Consider the following 15953-nt stretch of genomic DNA (forward strand, 5'->3'; position numbering starts at 1 on the left):
TGATTGGTTTTGTCTTTACCCTGTGGCCCTGAAAGAACATTTACAGGTTGTCCTCCCAGATCCATGGGCCAAAATTTAGGCTCCTTTAATTCAGCCTCCAGGTTGAAATCTGGCCTTTGCTGTGTAAGTCACAGTGTGACATTTTGCAAAGCAGCAGTCAGTGTTAATGTCAGGCTGAAAAGGTTAAACCCTGTTTGCCTTTTTACCATTGTTCAGCTTTGAGTCACTTCCCTTCTGGGCAACTGAGAGAGGCTGGACCTTATGGGGCAGTTATTTGTGGCCTCAGTTTTGGCTCCAGAGCAAGAGGGTTTGTGCCAGTCTGTTGCTGCCTAGTGAGAATTTGAGCAGCAGGTTTGTACCATTTACCCAGTCTCATTTGGAGTAGCCCTGAATTCTGTTCAGAGGATCCACAGGGCAGACAGAGGCACATGGCTCATCTGAATGCCACCCATATTAAATGAAATGCATACTCCAGAATACTAATATTAAAAAAATACCCACCTAAAGTAGTTGAAACATAATTATTAAAACATTTTATGTTACTCTACAATACAATGTAAATTGTTCCTTTCAATTAAATTTTGAAATACACTAGATTACATAATTTAAATAATTGCAAACTCTTAAATTCACTATTAGTGGTAACAGAGCTGTATTTACATATATTTCTGAGACATTTCAGATGCAGCTTTGTGTTCCAGTCCCTAAGTCAGTTAAATAACAGACTCTCACTGGGGGTCTGCTGCTCTTCCACAGGTTCTACACATATGTGGGGTTTATGTGTTTGCTCTTTTCTTTTTCTTTTTCTTTTATTTTTTTTTCTGTATGCATGCAGCTGAATCTGAGCAAATTGATACCTACTTGATTTGGATTAAAGATGAAAGGCCTTTCTTTTTAAACAAGTGTTGTGACTGAATATACAGAGGTGAATAATTAACACAGTCCTTAGTAGTGGTGGAAAACATGATTTTTTCCAGCCTTTATCCTCTGTTGCATAATACTGCACCTAATTTTGCTGAGTACCCAGACTTTACCTAATGCTGATGAAATATAGTCAATAGTGGAAACCTCTCTCATTGTCAAGACTGGCTTTCAACACAATCCATGCAACGGCAAGCATCATACATCATTCTCCCGCAGTGCAACATTAACAAGTTAACTTATTATCCTTCTGTGATCTCCTCAAGAGGAGCCCATCTCTGTATGTACATGAGCCACAAACTATTGTGAGTCCAGAGGCTAGAGACCAGCACCAGGCTATGGTGTTTGCTTCCAGTGCTAGTCCCCAAGAGTCTTTGGGGACCAGGCTCCTCCCTGTGTTGTCCATGGAACAAGCTCAGGCCACTGGGGCTCTTGATGGTCTTTGCTTGTGGCACTGATCAAGCCAAGCCTGCCCGTGCAGGACTCAGGGCCTGGTGTGAGGAGTGCTGATCATGATGTTGGGCAGCGCGTTCCGCCGCTTCTTCCAGGAGCCCAGCTCCCTGGAGTAGCGCCTGATCTGCCTGAACCAGTGGTGAGTCCGTGCCCGGTCGCTGTCCCGGAACACAAATGCCTCCCGCCTGATCTCAATGAGTTCGAAGGTGTCGTCGCAGTCGGGATCAGTGGAGACGATGCAATTACTCAGCCTCAAGGGCTCCCTGAGCAAATGGAACTTCCCGTTGTTTTTGTCCCTGATGAGAACCAGCACCGCATCCTTCACAGGCCCTGGCTCAGCTGAATCCAGGCTGGACTCGGACACACGCTTTATGTTCACCAGGAGGAGGACCTGCATGTTCTGGAACTTCAGGGTCTTGCTGCCTTTCTTCACCCACTGGCCATCGGGGGGCTGGGCCAGCTGCAGAGACCCCTCCATCACAAACCGCGTTTCCTCCCGCAGCCAACCAACAGTTTTGAGAGCAGTTTCTCTCATCTCGATGTTGATGACTTCCCTCTTCTTCTTGCTGTCCTGGCGAAAGGATCGGAGGGTCCACGTGTTCCCCTCCTGCTTGGTTTTCATGTTGATGTGCTCCAGGTGGGACTCGATGCGGCTCTTGGCCTCCCGCAGGCTGCCGTGGTCTGGGTGGTACTCGGTGGTGGCCTTGATGATTCTGCTGAGCAGCAGGGGGTACTTGGTGACCCTTTGCAAAGGGGCCATCAGGAACGACCTCAAGTTCATCCGCCGCAGCGCTGTGTTGTCATTCTGGGAGACATTGAGGAATATTCTGCAGGGATTTAAGAAGACAGGATGAAACAGTGGTTGTTCTGCTGGCAGATGCTGCAATCCTAAATGCAAATGAACAGCATGGTGCTGACAGCTGCTGGGCATTGCAGCCCCCCCATTTTTAGCAACCTTGTGAATTCCATCTTATTAAAGACTAACAACCATTTCTGCAGCTGTGCTCAGCTGTGGAACCCTAATGAGGTGCCTGGGACACTTGCACATAACATCCTAACAGTCTTTTATTAAATCATAAAATAGCAAGAGTGTGATCTTTCTCTGGTACCCACTGACGTAAACATGAGGCAGATACATCAGTTTGTATCAGACTGCATTAATTTGTAATGCCTTTCATCATTAGATTACAAAGCATATTAAACAAGAATTTGGCTGAGCAGTAGAAAGAGAAATGACTTGCCTGACATTGCCCAATAGATCAAGGCTAGTAATGGGAACCAAATTCAAGTCATATGTGCCACAAAGTGGTTTTCTGCAGTGGAAATCCAACCTGGACTCTAGCACGGGGACTGAGAGCTGATCTCAGCTGAGTATCATTTGGTGACAGTTCAGTGCAGTGGTCACAGGGCAGATATTGCTAGCACAAAACACAGAGTACAGCTGGGGACCAACTGGTTGCCTTAGTTGCCAAGGTCCGAATATTTTTTGAGAATAAATTACTGTCTTCACCCCAAGAGGGAGCAGTGATAACTGAAGAACATTAGCATCAAACTTTGACCTAGATGGGTTGGGAAAGGCTTCACTGTCAGTGTGCTGCCTTTCTGTCCTCAAAGCCTGGATGAATATATTCATCCCCTTTCTCACCTGAGCAACTCCTTCTCCTTCTCCAGAGCGTTGAGCATATTCACAGAGGAGGACTGCTGAAGACAGTATGTCTGAAAGGCTGGCAGCATGTTTACAAATTCCAGGAATATTTCTCCGATGCACACAGTCATCAGGTCATCATCCCCCTGCAAGTATGCAATAGAGCCTTGGTCAGCTCAGGAGAGGCACAGCCACAGGGCCTGCCTTCAGTCCTATCAGCATGAACTGCTGCAGCATCTGCTGAGCACCAGAACAAAGGTGCAGCTGGGCTCAGCCTGCCCGGTCAAAAGGCAGCTCCTGCAGGTCTGGGGGGAATCAGTGCCTGGGAAGGGGAAGGAAAGCTGGTCTAACTGCTTGCTCTTCCACATTCAAAGAGCTGTCTGCCTTCCTCCTGTGGGCTCAGCCAGCTCATCAGAGCAAGGGACTGAAGGCCAGCGCAAGACTCTTAGCCAACAGCGTGTATTCTGGCCTCACAGTCTTATTTCTATTTCTCTGCCCTCTGACCACCATGCTGGTGGGGCAGGAAAGCTCCTTGTGAAAGGCAGGGTGAGTAAGTAGAAGAAGCCATACACAGCAGTAGAGCAGGGAGCAGCCTGCACTGCCTGGCCCCACAGACAGCCTAGAGCCAAGCTGCAGTAAACTGCAAGCCAAGGCCAACACAGCCAAGCCAGCATGAAGCCAGCCAGCTCAGGGCTGCAAGAGTACAGCCTGAGAGACAGAAACCTGAGCTCTGTGCCCCTATGGTTGCATTCTTACCAGCATCCAAGCCAACTGGCCTAAAAACTAACTTTGGTAAGGGGACCATTAAGACCATTTATCCCATTTAATGGGATAAATGAGCAAGACTGCTGATGTGGCATCACCACAGCATAGTGAGTACAATACCTGTGACCTGGCACAGAGCTACTGAAATCAGAATAGCTGAGAGAGCAAGCGACTAGATAGCTGATAGCTGACCATAACCCATGAGTCCTACCTCCCGTTCCTCTGCTCTACCTGTGATGCTCCCCCTAACACAAAACCTATTCGAGTCTGCCTGGTCCAGCTCCTTTAGAGGGCAGAGGCAGCATCATACCTGCTCAAAGGCCTGATCAATCTCTTCTTGAAGTATCTCCAGGAAGCTCTCATTGAGGTCAATGAGCTCCTGGATGTTGCTGAAGATGCACTGGAGCTGCTCCTGGCTCAGCAGCCCAGCCACCTGCATGGGGAGGTAGAACTCCTCTTTGATGATGCGCAGGTCCTCTCCGTAGCTGGCCTCTGTGTTGACAAACTCCAGCACAGACTCCTTGCGCTCTGTCCTGCGCTTGCAGCACTTCTCGCAGAGATCAGCCCGCCTCTGGTTGCAGTTCTGCACATCTGTCTCCACCGGGAGGTCCCTTTCTCCACAGTCAGTGCAGGGACGGTGAGCCTCCCAGGCCTGCAGGGAGCTCAGCATTTCAGAGGCCCTATTCCTCCACTTTCTGGCTGGCATCTGGCCAATGCCACTGTCTGCCCTCTCCACATCCGCTGACTTGGTCCGGGTGGCCTCAGTGGGATCCAAGTCATCCCGGGCATCATTCACCCCCACAATCCCGCTGTCTGTGCTCAGACTGCTGACGTTGCTCCAGTGATGTCTGGAGCGCAGGGAGCTCCGTGGGGTGCGTCGGGTCTCATCAAAGCTGCCACCATGGCCAAGGTTGGCTTTTGCTACCACTGGACCTGAGAACAGACACAAACTGTTACAGGCACTGCCAGCTGCACAGAGCTCACCCAAGGAACTCATGCTGGCACAGCTATGAATGACAGGAACCCTGGGGGGACAGGCTGGTTCTGGTGAAGCAGGGCTGTGAGCTGCCTCCCCACCCTGTTTTGCTGCTGAGACTGGTGCAAGTCAGAAGTGAATGGCTCACAGGTGAAGTCTGGGATCTGTCATCTCTGCACTGCCCTTACCTGTGAACTCATTTGGGCTGCCAATTCTCCTGCCATCTACCACTCAGGGACAGAGCAGAGTAGATCCTGATTTCCTGCACACCTGGGTGCAACCCAGGATGCTTCCCTCCCCTGCTTTGTAGAGTTACTCCACATTTTCAGCAGCACAGCAGGGCCCAGCATCTGGCCCATGAGCCCCTGAGTGTGCAGTGTGTGTACCATAGTCTCGCTCCTGCCGGCGCTTCTGCGCGTGCTGCCGCGCTGCAGCCGCGATCTTCAGCTCCAGCTGCTTCCTCTTCACCGAGTCTGTCGGCATCGGGTCACTGAAGTGTGGCCGCAGCCGGCACTCCCGCTGGGCCTTGGCACCATCCGTGCTCTCATGGACAATGTCGGAGCTGGACCGGCGACAGGCAGGACTGGGGATCTGCAAGAAAGGCAAGAAAGGGTTTGGAGCGAGGCTGAGGTCAAAGCGTCACCTGGTTTTGCAGACACTGGACTTCAGTTGCCAAAGGAGAGAAAAGGAAACTCATCAGCAATGGGATCGTAAATGTAGCTCTGATACATGATGATTAAGAAATCTGTCCCCGTGAGTCTCTCTGTCTTGCTCAGCCCTAACAAGTAAGGACCCCTCTCCTTTTGCTGTTGTATAGCTTTGAGTACAGCAGCTCTGAGGTGGCTGGATCACGGCTGTCAAATAACCATGAAGAAGTCAACAGCATAGCCCTGGCTTATGGGTCTGTGCTCAGGGACCTGAGCTCGCTTGCAGCTGCTCTGCAAAGGTTTCAGCATTGCAGGGTCAGGAAGTCCAGCCTCTGTGCCCCACTTGCACCAGCAGCTTGCCCAAGGGAGCACTAGCAGGGAATCTGTCTGAACCCCCAGACACACTGGAAGCCATGAAGGGGTTATTGCTGAACCCCCTGCGTGAAATGCAGCGGCACATAGGCAGGAGCAAAATCTCACTCCTGTTTTATTGAGTGTAATTAAAAAGCTTCTGATGCTTCTTAGAGTTTAATCAATCATGTGAGTTGGCACCAGATTGCCTTCTCCCAGCCTGCCCAGTTCCTACAATGCAGGGATCCTTCAGAGCTTCTAACAAGGAAAAAATCATAAACACATGCATGAGAGGGGAATTCCTCTCCCTTACATTCCCTGCAGGTGGAGTGTCACTGGATGTCTCATTGCTTGGCTTGTCCTCCCAGGTCTCTGTTGCCATGGACATCACTGTGGGCTGCTGGCCGTTCTCCAGAGGTGGGAGATCAGCTTCCCTTAGATCACACTGCCCCTTGGAGGGGGATTTGGCAGCAGTCTCAGCATTGCAGCTGCAAGGGAAGAAGCAGACTCCATTCAACATCACATATGCAGTTCTCCTGCTGTTCCTGACACAGATGAGACGGAGCAACAAGCCCAGGTTCAAACAATGATCTGCAACAGTTCAGGGAAAGTGCAGGCAGGGATCATGACTGGTCAGCATGGACGACAGTGCTTGTGTTTCAGGGGCGCTAAGCACTGCTCAGTTAAGACAGTGCAAACTGGGTAGCTGCACTCATGCCAACATCAGTCTGGGTTATCAAATGTCGTCTGCTCACAGGGCATTTTCGTGTCCATAAAACATGAGGTGCTCCATAGGGACCAGAAACACTCCTTTCTAAGTAGGCCACATCCATATTTGCTACTATTTAAGGAGATGCTGCCAACACAGAAACTATATTGCTCATCTGGAAGAAAATCACCTGCTATAAACCATAATACTTTAAAGGGATTAGAGGATTAAAGGAGTATTCCCTCTGTTTTTCATCTCATTTGATCCCAAGCCCACTGAAGTCACTGGAAAGATACTATCTGTTTTCAGTGAACTCAGGATCAGGTCTTTTGGTGCACTTGAGACCTGAAAAGACTGGCAGTGTCTGTTGCTCTCACTTGGCAGTTCTGGGATGCCCTCATTCATGGCTGTCCGGTGCTAACAAGGGCCTGGCCTGGCTGGTACAGGCAGCCTGTCCAACACCACATTCCCCTCTCTGTAGACAGCATCACTCTCCAGACAGACACAGTCTGGTGCAAAACCACTGACTTGACAGAGTAGTTGACAGGCTGTCATTTGTGATACTATTTGTGATACATTTTTTTTAACAGACTCTCTAAGACATGTTATTTACACGCATAATGAAGCCTGTTGGGAAGAATATTATTATTTTTTTTTTTTATTTTGGGTTTACTTAATTTTTATGAACTTGGATTCCTTTAAAAAGAAAAGTTGTGAGGACTGAATATGGATGCTTGTATATACAGGAAGCCAGTGTCTGGAACATATTTCAGGTTCTGCATATATTTTATGCTTAACAAAAATCTCCTATGAGAAAAATCTGCTTCTTCTTAAAGGCTTCACTTGTGAACTTATGCTGGTAGGTCACACTGCTAATGTGCAATTCCAACAGTGTCAACTACAAGCAAACACATGAGACAGATGGGCATTCTCCTTGCAGTGAATGACAGTTGGCTCCAATAACAAACCATCAGCCAATACTAAAATCACTGAAGAGGAAACAAGAGTCCCAGAACACAAACTGGCTCTGTTGTCAGGCCAAAAAACTTGGTTTGCATCTCTCCGGCTGATGCTTTTCATCTTCCTCCATTTATGTTTCCAGGTCCCCACTGACACAGCCAGTTAAAAAGGGTTTAGCTGTGATACGCGGCAACAGCAACAATGCCAACAGCAGGCTCCTGGCATTTGCTTTCTGCTGTCCCCCTTTAGGTCTCCACTCCCCAGCCTGTAGAAGGGGGACACCAACATCACTGCTGGCATAGAGTGGTCTGTAGCACTTACAAGGTGACAGTAGGAGCAGCACAAGCACACAGCAAGGCTGCAGTCCCACCGTGGTACTGGCCTGGCCTGGTCTGGCTTGAGAGGTTCCTGTCTCCTTCCTCCCTCCTGTCCCCAGCCATGCTTGGGGTACCACCCCTTAAGTGTGTATAACTATCTGGGTAGCTATGATCTAAAATCAGTCTTGAAATTATATGGGTTTAAAAAGCCCCTCTCACATATTCTCAGATAATTTCATCCATGTTTCATTGAGCTGTGTAAAGTACAAACAGATCAGCTGGGCAACCCATGGGAAGGAAGACACAGGTTAAGGATCAACTCTTGAAGAGGATGTGCCACTGCCAAAAACAACCCTCTCCAAAAGCTGCTCCTGCTCAAACAGCTCCTGGTTAAATAACACAGAAAAGGGACTATGCTGGGGCACAGAGAGGCAATGGGATGCATCCAAGGTTAGTAGCAGAGCTTGTAATTGGAATATTATCTTCTTGATCATACCATCTCCCACTATACAGAACATACTCTCAAGAGAGATGCTGAGCTTTCATTTGTCATTTTCACAGTACTTCAAGATCATCTGCTTAAATATGGGAAGCACTCCAGAGTATTGCTGCTCCTCTAAGTGAAGCTGACAGCAGCTCTCTGCTGATAGGGTCTACAGACCAGATGCCACCACTTATTGTGGTTTCCATAGCCCAAAATGAATATTTAAAAAAAAAAATCTCCAGACATGATCTGCAGTGGGAATAAGAGCCAATACTACTCAGAGAGCTTAGCTAAGGAAACATGACTGAAGATTGAGAAATTCAACCCTCCCCATGGCTGGTCAGCTGGAGGTAAGAAAGGCAATGATGCAGAGCCCACATTGTGTGAAAAGAGATTTCTTCATCCCTGGTTTGACTGTCCTACTTCTTGTTATGATTAGATCCCTCCTGCTTGATGGTCTTGGGGCAAGTGCTACTCCACACACCATAAGATCAGAGTGTGATATCAGGGGGATGTAGGCAGAACAGGGAGGATACAAACAGTTTTGTGGAACTACATCTTAGGGCTGCTCCTTTAACCTTTGCCTCTGGCTTAGGAGGAGTAGGGGATATTGCCAAGAAAACAGGATATTGCCCCTTCTCTAGTGCCCTCCTCCTGGCAGAGATCTGTGCTGCCAACAGGTTCACACCATTGCCTGCTCAAGCAAGTCAAGTCCCCTCTGCCCTCATAGAGCAGGGCAGAAGTGGGGACTCCAGCATCTTTCCTTCTGTTGGATTAAATCACTTCTTGGGACAGGAGTTTGTGCCTGGGGTTGGTGACAGTTTTTCCTGTTCTCCCCAAGAGAGGTGATTCACTTAAGCCAACACAGGGAGGACCAGTTCTTTTTGAATGTGTTTTTAAACCTCTGGCCATCAACTCTGAATTTCATGGAAGTGGAGGTACTGGGGATGGTGTATAACTGGAAATGCATCTGCTTTCCTTCACTGTCTCTATGGGCCTCTTAACGGTTTTATGATTGTCTCAGCCAGCAGTTCTCAGCCCTTCCCACATGTTCTTGACTCTTTCTGACTAATGGAAACATTTTTGTGCATGCCTTCCCTGCTGTCACCTGCCTTCCTGACTTGGAGTCCTCTGCTAGGGAAAGTTGGTATTGTACATTGTACTCACTATCCTCTTGTCATCCCACATACAGCCCATTAGTCTTCTCAGGAAACCTCATTTCCTTGGCTAAATCATGCAGCCGTCTGTTGTCACCATGCTCCTAATTTCATAGACACAAACCTGAGGTATTTGCATGTCCTTATCCTGAAAATTCCCCACTTAAGCAATTTCAGAAAGTGGACTATATACTGAAAAGCTTACAGGATTTTCACCTAGATAGCAACATCCCTTCCTAGCCAGGACTACAACCTAAGTTAAAGGTATCCAGTGACTCACAAGGGGGCTAAAGCCACCACAATTATGAAATTGACAATCAAATCTTCACTGACAAAATATTAAGTCAATTGAATGAATCTTCAGTAATTAACAATGAATTACTATGGAAACTGCTAACTCACAGACAAAACTGCTTTGTAAAACTGACACAGAGAAGCACTAGAAAGAGAAGACAATTTTAGCTATTTTACTCTGTGATGCTCCATCAAAACATCTCTATCAGAAGTTTGCTGAGCTGAGTATCTGTGGAAATGGGACCAAATACCCAGCTTTCAGCTAATTTCATTTGAGTGAGACTTAGAAAGAATGTGGCCTGGATACCAGCAATCATAATTTAGCACCCAAAATGAAGACAAAAATCTCCCACCTCTGCAGTGAAAATTAGCTGGAGTAGTGAATATTCAGTACATTACACTCTCTTGTGTGAAAATGATGGAAAAATGGTAAATTTCTAAACAAAGGAAACTGGAGTTTTCCAATAAACCAGGGCTTTGGCAATAGCAATTACCATTAATTGTTTTTACTCTGGAAAATAATAAGGCCAGTGTATAGAATTTCACATATAAAACTACCTCTCTAACAGTGGAACCATTATCATTCACATTTTTAGATCAACTGTCATTTTGGTGTTAATAAAAGATGCTTCATAGATTTTAACACAGCCAACTAGTGAGACTGAACACATTCACAGAAACAAAAACCACTGTGGATATTAAAAGCACAGAAGCCACACACAAAAGCCCTGGGGAGGAAGTGTTTGGAGGCTGGGAGAGAAGTGGGAAGGAAGATCATATGCACTCTTCATTTCCTGTACTTTGCTCTGCATGCAGCTTGGGTTCCAGATACCAGTGAAATCATTGATCTGCAAAGAGACAGCTGTTCTTACACCCTTACTGCTTGTGCCATTCTGTGTATTTCATTTCACATTCATGACAAAAATAGCCTAATCCATTAAAATGGTTGCATCCCATAACATTCTCATCTATCTCTTCACTGGGTTTTCATACTGTAGAAGAAAAGCACAAAGGCTGGGCTGGACAGCTGAGGGAAGCACTGAGGGCTCTGACACCACCTACTTTCCTTTGGCTTATAAAGTTATAAGAAGTATTTTTTATGTCACTGTGGCGTCAGTTCTACTTGAGTTCTTTCAGATGACTCTCATTCCCATGCAGAAGTCACTATTATCTCCTCTGAAACCAGAGTCCAGTCTCAGCCCGTGCATTCCAGAAATAAAAAGGCAGCATACAAGGTTGATGTCCTGGCATTTCACACATCCATCTGTGGATTGCAGAAGCAGCCAGGAACCAAGTCTAATGCAATTCTTGGCAAATCCAACCATGAACGCCAAGTGCATGGAAACAAACCACTCTACCAACACTTACTCTTCCTTTCCCCATCAGCTTCATCCTGTGATAAGACAACGATAACTTCTCCAAATTTTTAGCTTCTAGAACTTTGCTGATCCCTACTGTGTCACCCAGCACAGAAAGGAATCCCCATTTCTTTGGCAGGAGGGAGGTAACAGGACTGCAGTGTCCAAAACTAGGATAGAGAAAGCAGTTGTTGTGAACATCTTACCCAGAGAAGGGGAAAAACCCTGGATGGAGAAGGAGGAAGTACAGAAGTATTTTCTCTGGCTGCCTACATGGGGATGGCAGAAGGACAGTATTTACAAGTACTTTCACTCACTGCCTGTGCAGGTCTCCAAGATGGGGTTAAAGACTCAGAGCAGCCATCTTGCCCTTGTGTGCCTGTTCACTATATACAGCCAGCAAGCGAAAGCTCTTGCTGCTGCATATCACACTATCTAAAGTCATGTCCTGCACTGGTGGGACAGACTCTACATCTTTCTTCAAAGGAATCACATCAGTACTTTGTATCCTTTGGCTGTCTTCTACTTTAAACAGATGCTAAAGAAAAAAAAAAAACAAAAAAAAAAAAAAAAAAAGACATGTTGACAATTTAATACAGGAATAGAATGGGTGGGAAACTGGGTGTCAGAACTACTAATGGCTGTTGTCTTTACAGGATTAAGGTGCACAAAAAGGCAAAGCCTAGATGAAAATACTTTTTGATGTTTAATCCTCTGCAAGGTGGAACTTAAGCTGAACAGCTTTAAAGACGTGTCCATGTGATTATCAGAGACTCCAAGATGAAAGGCTCTGTCAACAGCACATTTATGCTACAGGAATTAAATGTACATATCAGAAGAAAGACCAGATCATTAACAAGGAAACTGCTTTCAGGTGACCCCACGGAGCATGTTACCTTTTCTTAATAAGTTCCAAGGCTGAACCTATGAATTCATCCTTCATTTTTTGTAGCTTAGCTCCATAGCTGGATAAGTCTGTGGCTTCTAACAGCAGCGATGAACAGCAAGAGGACTGGGCTTCAGAAGGCAGCGACTGCCCTTCAAGGTGGAGGACATCATTTAATTGTCTTGTCTCTCCTTTCTGCTGCTCATCACTGAAGATCTCCTGCCCAGCACTGTGTATTGCTCCTGCCTGTAGAGGTGATCGTGGAATAGGACTGGAGCAAATAGGGGCTGGTGATGTATCTGGGATGCAGGTCTGGAAGGTTCTGTCCTTCACCTCAGGACTGCTCATCTTGAAACCATCCCATGTGGCTGGGTTTTGGGAAAAGCCAGCAGAGGTGTGGTTTTCATGAAATACATCATCATCCTCCTCCGCTGTGATGGCAGGTTCATTCACAGCTTTGGTCTCTAAAGCCTCTGGACAAACATTCTTACTGTTTTCCTCCTTCAGTGTCTGGTTTGCAGGCAGACCCTTTTTCAAGCAATCTGCTGGCCCACTGCTGCTGCCAGATGAATTTCCCTCCTTACTTCTCATTTGCTTGAACTCCTCAAAGGTCGGTATGTAGAGCTTCCCTTTGCAGCGGCCTTTCTTGCTCTGTCCCAATGTGACTTTGCCATCTGTTTCCCCACTGTACTGTTCTACAGTCTCTGCTGTTCTGGATTTGCTCATCTCATGGCTTTCCCCAGCATGCTGCAGGGGCAAACTGGGGGAGCTATTCTGCCTTCGGAGCTGAAGCCTCCTTTGAGCTTCCTGCTTGATGTCTTCTGGACTGATGATGGTGTGTGCAAAGCACAGCCTCTGCCCTGCTGTGAGGCTGTGCCTGAGAGCACTGTGTTCCACCAGAACTGTGCAGCAGTTCACAGCACAGCTGTTTTTGCCCTGCTGGCACACCTGGCATTCAAAGCACTCCTGGGCCATCAGCTCAGGCAGGGCCACCTGTGGGCGCACAGGCTTACAGGGCTCTGCCACCTTACTGCTGTGCAGCCTCAGCTTCTCCTTCAGCTCTTTTCTGGCATCCCCGTGTAGGGATCTTTCCTCTGTGGAAGGGAAGAGCCACTGAGGCACTTTGGCAAAAGGAGGGAGGAGAACATTCTGTGTGGATCGGGATGTCCGTTTAGCATGGAGAGAAAGGTTCCTCAGAGAGTCTGACGTGCTCTGTACTGGGGCCACATCCACACAGCCTTCTGTCCACTGATTGGTGCCTCTATAGCGAAAGATGATCTCGTTATCCAGGCTCCGGCAGTGAGAATACAGCCCACAGTCAGCAACTGTTTCCCAGTGTAGGTTTTCCACACTCCGATACATCCGGTTTTCCACAGGACTGGCCAAAGGTGCCTTGCCTGTGTGGCAGGCAAGAGTGTGGAAGTCCCCAGAAAAAATATGAGTGTCTAGGTTCTTTAGTGGATGCATGCTGCTAACTGAAAAATCCTTTAAGCCATGTTGTGCACAGAGCTGATTATTTTGGCAGCTCGAGATCACCCAGCAGTGTTCCTGTCTCTCATCAACACTGATGTATGTCATAGCAAATGCACATGGAGGCTCTAGGACAGTGGCGTCTAGGGGGAGAGGAGGGAGCTGGGGTGTCGCTTAGATGCCAGTCAATGTCCACAGACAGCAAAGTGTGCTGCTGGGCACACACATAAAAGAGCTCTCACATGGGTGGAGTCGCCATGCGTAGAACACCTGTGAATGGAAGGAAAGATGAGTTACTGAAGCAGCCTGGTGCTGACTTGCAGGATGCAGCAGCAGGTCTGCTTCCAGGGTATGCAGAATCCAACACCAACAGCTTGTGTAGGAGCAGAGCAGCGTAACTGGCGATGAGCCATGGGGCTTGGGGCAGGGAACCTTTTCCTTCTCCAGCCAAGCCAACAGTGGCCTTACACTACCTGTCTGAATTTGGAGAAGTTCATCCTACCTACCCTCAGCAATTCTCTCACAACAACAATGCTCAACTCCAGAGACAAATGCTCAGGAGTACTTGCTGCAGGCTCAGCTTACTTACACAGCAGCACTAAGGAGATGGCAGGTTTACAAGAAATAGTGAGGTCCTTTCCCTCAAATAGGGTGCAGACAAGAGTGTATGAGTTAAGGGGGATGCTGGGCCTGGGAAAGGATGACATAACTGTGGTCTCCTTGAAGACTCAAGTAGCATGGAGGAAGAAGGCTGACAGTCTGCCTGACAGTCATATTACAGTCCCTTATTGCTCTGATTCACCCTTCACAAGGAAGATACATATAGTTTATTGACTGCATATGGTAGCCAGGCATTGCCAAGGCCTTTCCAGTGCAGAGACAAAGGTACCTTACAGTCTTTCACAAATGCACCCTCCTGACTCCTTAGCCACAGGTTCAAATGATCATTCTCCCATGACAGTTCAGTGGAGGCCCTAAAGAGAAAGCTGTGCTTTTCGAGGCTCCTCCTATGAGCTGTGTTCAGCACTATAAGGCCCAGGGAATCTAAGTGACTAAATCACATGTTCAGAGTGGAGGATTATGTCTCTAAACTCCAGTTTGGGCCAGTAGGATGATGACTAAGTGACTAAGTCCTTGCTGGAAGTGGATGGAGCCTACTTACACTGATTGGAGAGACTCAAGATTTCTTTTAGGGATTTAGGACACATGGGCTTGCCAGCAGTCACATAAAACATCAGTGTCTGCTACAGCCTAGTCCACTCCCTTCCTTGGCAATCAGAGGCAAAGGGAATGAGTGAGTGTCATATATAAAGGAGAGTAAGACTGGGCAGGGGATGTGGGGTTAGCCTAAGATTCGTAAGGGCAAGATAGAGCTGGGATGGTGGGGCACGAGTCTTTAATAATAAGCCAGGCAAGAACCAACCAGGTTGAACACAAAGGAAGAGGTCTTGGTAGAGCAAGACATAACCAGTAACAGTCCAGACTGTTTGTTCTGTAGTGCAGCTGGATTCCCCACATGTGGCAAACTATTCAGGGAGCACACCCACCTTGATCAGGAGGGGAATGAAGAGGCTTGTTACTCTCTGAAGGCTAAGACACCACAGGCACCTAGCCATGTGATGCACCAACAGACATCTATCTGAGGGGAAGTCTGAGGTATGGTATTGCCTGGAAGCCAATCTTGCTAACACACTGTGAGCTTGATTCATTCCTTGCTTAGAGTGGCTCAAATTAGCATATTTTCCCCACATTAATGAAACTATGTCTAATCTCATCCCAGAGAGGGAAGGCAGAACTGCTCCTGTGGTTCACCACTGAATGAAGAACATAATTTCCATCCTTCATAATTGCTAAAAATAAAAATTAAAACTAGCTCTCAAAATGTGGCTGTCCCCCAAGATGTCACAGGCACTTCTCACCCGGTCTTCTCATGGTGGGGCTGGAGTTCCCCCTTCTTCACGGCTCTGGAGGAGCCCACAGGTGACAGCAGAGAAACGTGAGGATCAGGATTTCTGTGCTCAGAGGTTCTAACATAATCTGTCAAGAAAGAGAGAATTATATGATGTGAAAGCCAGTCACTGAGCAGAGAGCATGGCTCCTGGTAGTGCCGAAGGGCTCCTGTGATAAAATGCTGTTAATAAAGGATGCCATGCCCTGTCAGGTTGGTCTGTGATCAGGTCACAGCCACAGGACTAAAAGCCACCATGTACTTTTGGCACTGTGCTTTCAGAACAAGAAGAAAGAGAAAACAGCCCTTGCTGCAGTGAGAGCAGAGAATAAAGCTGCCCTTGCCCAAGGCACAGAATTACACAAAGCAGGGCCTGAAGAGAAAGCAAGGCCCATGTGAGGTGGGATCCTGGGCTGGACACTGGCTTGGCAGGCTCTGCATGTGACAGCAAGGGGGCCAGAGAAGAACGTGCATAGGCAGGGGCAGAAGCAGTCAGGAAAAGAGCAAGGAAGCAGAGGCATAGAAACAACAGGGTGGGATCTCGTGGGTGCAGCATTCACCAAGAGATGGGCAGCACTGAGAAGACAATTGATTTTTGCCCTCATGATTCCC

At 47.5% G+C, this 15953-nt stretch overlaps 1 protein-coding gene across 1 annotated transcript; it reads right to left on the bottom strand.

Moving 5' to 3' along the window:
• Positions 1 to 792: 792 nt before the first annotated feature.
• LOC136363652 (uncharacterized) lies at positions 793 to 15399 on the bottom strand. The gene is made up of 7 exons (XM_066323065.1): positions 15313 to 15399; positions 11934 to 13663; positions 6072 to 6246; positions 5147 to 5351; positions 4095 to 4717; positions 3020 to 3165; positions 793 to 2201 (listed from the first exon to the last, which is right to left on the bottom strand). The coding sequence occupies exons 2-7, from the start codon at positions 13499 to 13501 to the stop codon at positions 1406 to 1408; spliced, it is 3513 nt and encodes a 1170-aa protein (XP_066179162.1). The 5' UTR covers positions 13502 to 13663; positions 15313 to 15399; the 3' UTR covers positions 793 to 1405.
• Positions 15400 to 15953: the final 554 nt, after the last annotated feature.

The sequence above is a fragment of the Sylvia atricapilla genome, chromosome 7 (genome assembly GCF_009819655.1).
Source record: "Sylvia atricapilla isolate bSylAtr1 chromosome 7, bSylAtr1.pri, whole genome shotgun sequence".
NCBI lineage: Eukaryota > Metazoa > Chordata > Aves > Passeriformes > Sylviidae > Sylvia > Sylvia atricapilla.

Coding starts and splice junctions, on each gene's coding strand:
- LOC136363652 (XM_066323065.1), bottom strand. CDS start 13,501: ATGACATACATCAGTGTTGATGAGAGACAGGAACACTGCTGGGTGATC. Junction 6,247..11,933: donor TTGGAACTTATTAAGAAAAG/GTAACATGCTCC, acceptor CTTCCCTTGCAG/CTGCAATGCTGAGACTGCTG. Junction 4,718..5,146: donor CCGGCAGGAGCGAGACTATG/GTACACACACTG, acceptor GTCTGTTCTCAG/GTCCAGTGGTAGCAAAAGCC.